General features: G+C 44.8%; 1 protein-coding gene across 1 annotated transcript; it reads right to left on the reverse strand.

Annotated features, from left to right (window-relative positions):
- Positions 1 to 457: 457 nt before the first annotated feature.
- LOC131080515 (apovitellenin-1-like) lies at positions 458 to 2,079 on the reverse strand. The gene is made up of 3 exons (XM_058018831.1): positions 2,019 to 2,079; positions 1,489 to 1,648; positions 458 to 887 (listed from the first exon to the last, which is right to left on the reverse strand). Exons 1-3 carry the CDS (start codon positions 2,077 to 2,079, stop codon positions 788 to 790), a joined length of 321 nt encoding a protein of 106 aa, XP_057874814.1. The 3' UTR covers positions 458 to 787.
- Between the last annotated feature and the right edge of the window lie 3,449 nt (positions 2,080 to 5,528).

Consider the following 5,528-nt stretch of genomic DNA (forward strand, 5'->3'; position numbering starts at 1 on the left):
TCTTCACACACAGTGCCAGGCATAGACCCCTCTCATAAACTGGTCAAGATAGTGAGAAATTTTCCATTAATTTCTCCTTTGGAAAAGCTCATTCAGTAGCCTCTCTGACCAATGAGATATACTTCCAAAGTCCAGTTTAGGTTGATGGACAGTTTAATTTACTGCCATTTGTTTTCCCAAATTATCTGAAATCTTCAGACATGAGATACAGGTGCACCTATATGCTTCCCACCTAACCTAGGAGCACAATCAGTTGTGGCTACTCTAAGAGATGCTCAGGTAGTGCCTCCTCCACCCAAGATAAATCTGAGCTTAGTTAAAAGTTCCTGAACACTCAGGGTTTGTTAGCATTGCCTGTAAACACTTCTTGTTAATCACAGCTACATTCCCAGCAGAATGGGATGCCGAGGCGAGTCAGATTCCATAATGCTCAATACAAACAACAGACTTAAGGAAGTGTAGCAACCAACATTTTTTTTTATTAGAGGGGCAATGACCAAGCCATTCAGGACGAATTAATTTTCAAGATTTGGCTACAGAAGAATCTCTATATTGCCTTCTCCATGCCCAGCTGCTTGATTTTTTTCTGGGGAGGCTTCAGCAGATGCCTTCGGCAGATGCCTTCCATCTTTTGGTCTTTGAAGGTGGATTCCCTCTAGTGGCACTAAGGGGAGCATCGATTCTGTGTTATTGACTGATCTTGGTCCGTAGGGGGGGGCCGGGGGAAAGGGGACGCTGGAAGGTGTTACACGCTCACATCAGGAAACGCTGACTTGTCTTAATTTGGCTAATAGCCTAGGACTCTTGTGTACCACAGGTTCTTTATTTTTTCAATCAGCTGTTCAAACATTATACTGACTTTGGTTGCTTCTTTGGCGATTCTCTGTCTGCAGGAGACAACAGAGCATGTGGTAAGACACACAAGTATGTGAGGGTAATTCCCGTCTGCTGCAGCTACCACTCTGCCTCTCGCCAGGAGTGCAGAGCTCCGGCAGTCCTAGAGGGGCTTTCCTCAGAAGACAGGAATAGGCAGTACCTGTGTGCCATGAGTTATATGGAACTGTCTCTAGGGTGATATGTTCTTCCTTTTGTGAGGAAACTCATTCCCCTACGCTGAGCAAGACACATGCACAGCTAGAGCCAGGTCTGTCACTGAGTACTCAGCCCCTCACAGCACTGCAGCACCCTTCCAGGGGAGCTGATTGCCCAGCAGCCAGCAGCCTCCTCTCTCACTACCCGTGGATAAAGAGCAGTACCTGCCATCCCTGTGAACACTGTGTGCCATGTGCCTCCCTGGGAAGAGCTTTCACCAGCAGACCATATCACCTCACCCCCCCTTCCAGCACCTCGCTCCCTTGGTACATCAGGCTTTGGTTGCTGATTAATTTCCCCTTGGATCTCTCCACAGAGATAGCTGTTCTTTCTCCCACACCTCCCTCTCCCTTTTCACACATGGCTGTGGGAGTGTTAGGACAGAGCTTTCCATACCTGGCCGCAATAACTGTTGGACTCTGGACAGTATCCAACAAGAACTGGCTGACTTTAGGGGACACCTTGTTCACAGCTTCATAGAAGTAAGATGCAATAGTCTCAGGAATGGCCAGCAACTCACGACGGTCTTTCTCAAAGATGGACTTTGACTGCACTTCTGAGAAAAAAGGTAAAGGCCCATGAGGTTTCTCATGTCTCTTGTGTCTCTGGTATCTTCCCCCAGCTGCAGGGGAAGAGATTTGAAATTCTGAGATTCAGAACCTCTCCCAGAATTTGCTCTACAGCATTCAGCACACTCTCTTCACCCAGTCATGGGTATCTGAGTCATAGACCTTCCACGGCAGAGTATTTGCACCAAGTATGGGCAGTTTCCATGCCAGGTCTCTACTGACTGGTTCCACGCTGCCAAGCACTGTGTGTTCATGGTCTTCAACTGAATTATTTGACTTCATTCCTACTTCATGATGCATGAGAACCTGTAGAGCTGAGCTTTGTCTCAGATAAACCGCAAAGCTTTTCAGACTTACCGGGGAGAGTGGTGCTAAGGAGCAGAATCAGAGCTATCACCAGTGCCCTGGATTGCAGCATGGTTTGAGTACCAGTTCTGCTCTCTACACAGAGAGACCTGCGGGAATCAGCATACAGTGTTTGGGTTGTTTTCAGAGAAATAAAACGTTGGTTAAACACCAGATTTTTGCAACGAACCTAACCAACAAACGAAGACAAGAACAGAAAGATCATGCGCATTTCCTCTGAAGAAGTGAGGAAAAGGCAGTATAAAAATGTTATCTTTTCTTTGTATATTCACAAATATCCCAAATAATAACTTTCAGAACCCCAAAAAATACGGGCAGTTAAAGCTAGTTCTTTTATATGAGAGCTAAAATCCCATTTCAGCACTGAGCAAACCAGTAAAAGTGCTAGAAGTCAGAATAGGTTTCCAAAATGCTCAAGTACAACTGAAAAATTAATATTGTGGGATTTCTTCGTTTGACTTGTTTTGGTAAATTGCTCTAAAGAACATTGTGCTAGTTAGTGCATCACATACAATGATCATCTTAGTGACCCAGTGATCTGAGTACTTTGTCTTGCTTTAGTTGAGGAAAATCCCAAGCAGCTAACTAGGTTCCCTTGTCTTTTTCACTCTGGGATTAATGTAGCAGACAGTAGCCTAAGTAGAACAAATTCCCAAAAGGGAAGGAATGCAAAATTTAGCTTCATCTGACTTCCTTTACTTTTGTCTTTTAAAAAAGTCAGAATTTGCTACTTGGCACACTGAAAATATGACATTACATCTAAACAAGTTTCCAAACACACTGCATTTAAAAAGCTGTTTAGAAATTAAAATTTATTTATGCCCCCAGTTAGGGGGCTGCATCACTCAGAGGAACATGAATGAAACGTTGAACATAGGAATTGCAAAGGCAAAATAGGCTGAAAGTCTATTATATATGACTGCTTTGCTAAATCCTGTACCAGGTGGTTACAAGTCAGTGTTCCATCTTATCCCCCAGTAAGGAGATTTCCATCCATTTTTATTTCCTTCTGCGCAGATTACCTCCAAAAGCTACCACCCAGTTCACTAGATGTTTGCACAGTTGCTCCTTTATTACCCTTCCTTGATTTTTAATCCCTGAGCCAGTTTTTCTCCGTGTACACAAAAGGCAGAAATTTGCTTCCCAGGAGCATGAACAGATGCTCTTACCCGCTTTAGCACCTGAAGTCCCTGTGGTGAAGGCACCTGGGAAAAGGTAATGCATCTCCCAACACTGAAATTCTGCAACTCCCACCATGGGCCTGACCCTCCTGTGAATGTCTGATGGAGCATCCATGTCTTATGGAGCATCCATCACTCAGCTTCAGAGCAGGTGAAGGTACTCCCACCCTCCTCTATTTCAGCACAATTCCTGGCTACGGAGTGTGAGCAGGGCTCACACTTTGGTTCACAGTAGCAGATGGGGCACATTAGAAGATACCTCCACTCGTCTATGAGCTAGATACACCAGTCACAAAGTCCAAGCCACCAGAACAGAGTTCAGCTCTTACCTGTCCTGCTTCCTCTCTTTCTCAGGCTGAGGTAGGTGCTCATGTGAGACCCTGGCATTTATGCAGAGCTAATATAGTGGTAGCAAGGGGTCAAAGGTCCTGCTTTGTTTCCCCATGTGCTCTTTTGCAAGCACATCCAGCTCAGTGGGACAGGCAAGAAGCTGTGGAGGACTCTGGACCTGTTATTGAGATTTGGTAATGGAGGGTCAGTCTGACCTGAGCCCAAGAGTTGTGGAAGGCAGCTTCTGGGTCACTGAGCCCCCTTACTTTTGCAGGCAGCCATGTCATAGAGGCCCCTTTCATAAACTGACCAGACTCCACATTAATAGCAGCTACAGCTGGGCTAAATTTTGCTCCCACTCTTCCTGTGCTCTAACCCCACTGCTCTGTTGGCACTTACCTGCAGCTGTTACAACCAGTTTCGTCTCCATTTGCAGCAAATGCATTAACCAAATGGTGCACAGAGGTGTGCACCCCTCTCATGCTTCTTTCCCCGTGACCGACTCTGCACAGGCTGACTAGATGAGAATACACCTGAGACAGCTGTCAAAACTATGGGTTGGACTTGATGATCTTTAAGGTCCCTTCCAACCTAGTTATTCTGAGAATTCTGTGACCTCACCAGGAGGAACATCCAGGTACAGGATCCCCAGCCCAAGAAATACAGAGCTGTTAGAGTGGATGCAGAGTGGCACAAAAATTATCATGGGGTTGGAACACCTCTCGCGTGGGGAAAGGCTGAAAGAACTGGGGCTTCAGCCTGGAGAGAAGGCTCCAGGGAGATCTTACTGCAGCTTTTCAATACTTAAAGGGTTCTTATTAGAAACAAAGACTTGACCGAGGCTTGTATTGACAGGAGAAAGGGAAAGTGGGTAGATTTAGATTGGATGCAAGGAAGAATTCTTTACTGTGAGGGTGGTGAGACAATGGAACAGGTTGTTCAGAGAAGTTGTGGACACTGGAAGTACTCAAGGCCAGGCTGGATGGGGCTTTGAGCAACGTGGTCTAGTGGAAGGTATCCTTGCCTAAGGCAGGGGCAGGGTGGTTGAGATGATCTTGTAAGGTCCCTTCCATTCTTAAGATTCTATGGTAACATCTCCTGAGGTTCCCCAGTCCCAGTCAGAAAGTGGCTGCATTGCTGCAGTAGGGAATATTTTCCCATAGCTCATTTTCCAAGTGCCCCTTGGGTCTCCAGTAGGTCCTGTCACCTGTGCTTGGCACATGTAGACAGGGGCAAGAGACAGAAAGGCTGCAACACTGAACTACAAAGGGCATCAGCTGGGGGAACTCAGCTGGGGGAACGGGAGGACACAAATTAAGCCTACTGTATGAGACCAAACAGATTTCCATTCCTATGTTGACCACTTATTTTAGGTGACTCTCACATGTGGGAAGTGTGAAAAGCTCAACCAGTACCTTCATTTATCAACCAAACAAGATTTCTAGAGGACTTTTCCTCTCATGGTGCTCCAAATGCATTAGAACCAAACATTTTACAGATATGGCAGCCAAGCTACAATGAGTCACATCATTGAAGAGGGCTGCTAGTGATTTCCACACATTTTTCCACTCTCTAGTTATTTATCCAAATGACCTTTTTTCTTAGAAAAATAAAGAAAAAAAAAAGTATCCAAAATAAGGGGGGGGGGGGGGAATCCTACATACAAACAAACCATTTTGCATTTTTGTCCAAAAAAATTAACAACAGAAGATTCTTACTGATGTATAAAAAGGTTAACTCAAGAAATAAGAACAGACACTTTTCAGTTCCACTTCTGGTGCAAACACTAAAAAAGCAATTTATGGCCTAGGAAGAACACACTAGAGCAACTGGTTGAAAGTTCTCTTATATTTCAATTATACATTTTACAGTCATTGAAGAGAATCTACACATTTATAATCTTTTACAGCTGCAATAACATTCAGAAGACCAGCACAAGGCACATCATAGGCATTACACTTAGCAGAAACAGAAATGAGCAGTCATTACT

This window comes from Melospiza georgiana, chromosome 2 (assembly GCF_028018845.1).
Source record: "Melospiza georgiana isolate bMelGeo1 chromosome 2, bMelGeo1.pri, whole genome shotgun sequence".
In the NCBI taxonomy this organism is placed as follows: Eukaryota; Metazoa; Chordata; class Aves; order Passeriformes; family Passerellidae; genus Melospiza; species Melospiza georgiana.

What these genes read in the sequence shown, in the direction of transcription:
- LOC131080515 (XM_058018831.1), bottom strand. Translation starts at nt 2,079, where the DNA reads ATGCTGCAATCCAGGGCACTGGTGATAGCTCTGATTCTGCTCCTTAGC. An exon ending in CCTTAGCACCACTCTCCCCG is followed by an intron (nt 1,649 to 2,018) that starts GTAAGTCTGAAA and finishes CTTTTTTCTCAG; the next exon opens with AAGTGCAGTCAAAGTCCATC. An exon ending in CCAACAGTTATTGCGGCCAG is followed by an intron (nt 888 to 1,488) that starts GTATGGAAAGCT and finishes TGTCTCCTGCAG; the next exon opens with ACAGAGAATCGCCAAAGAAG.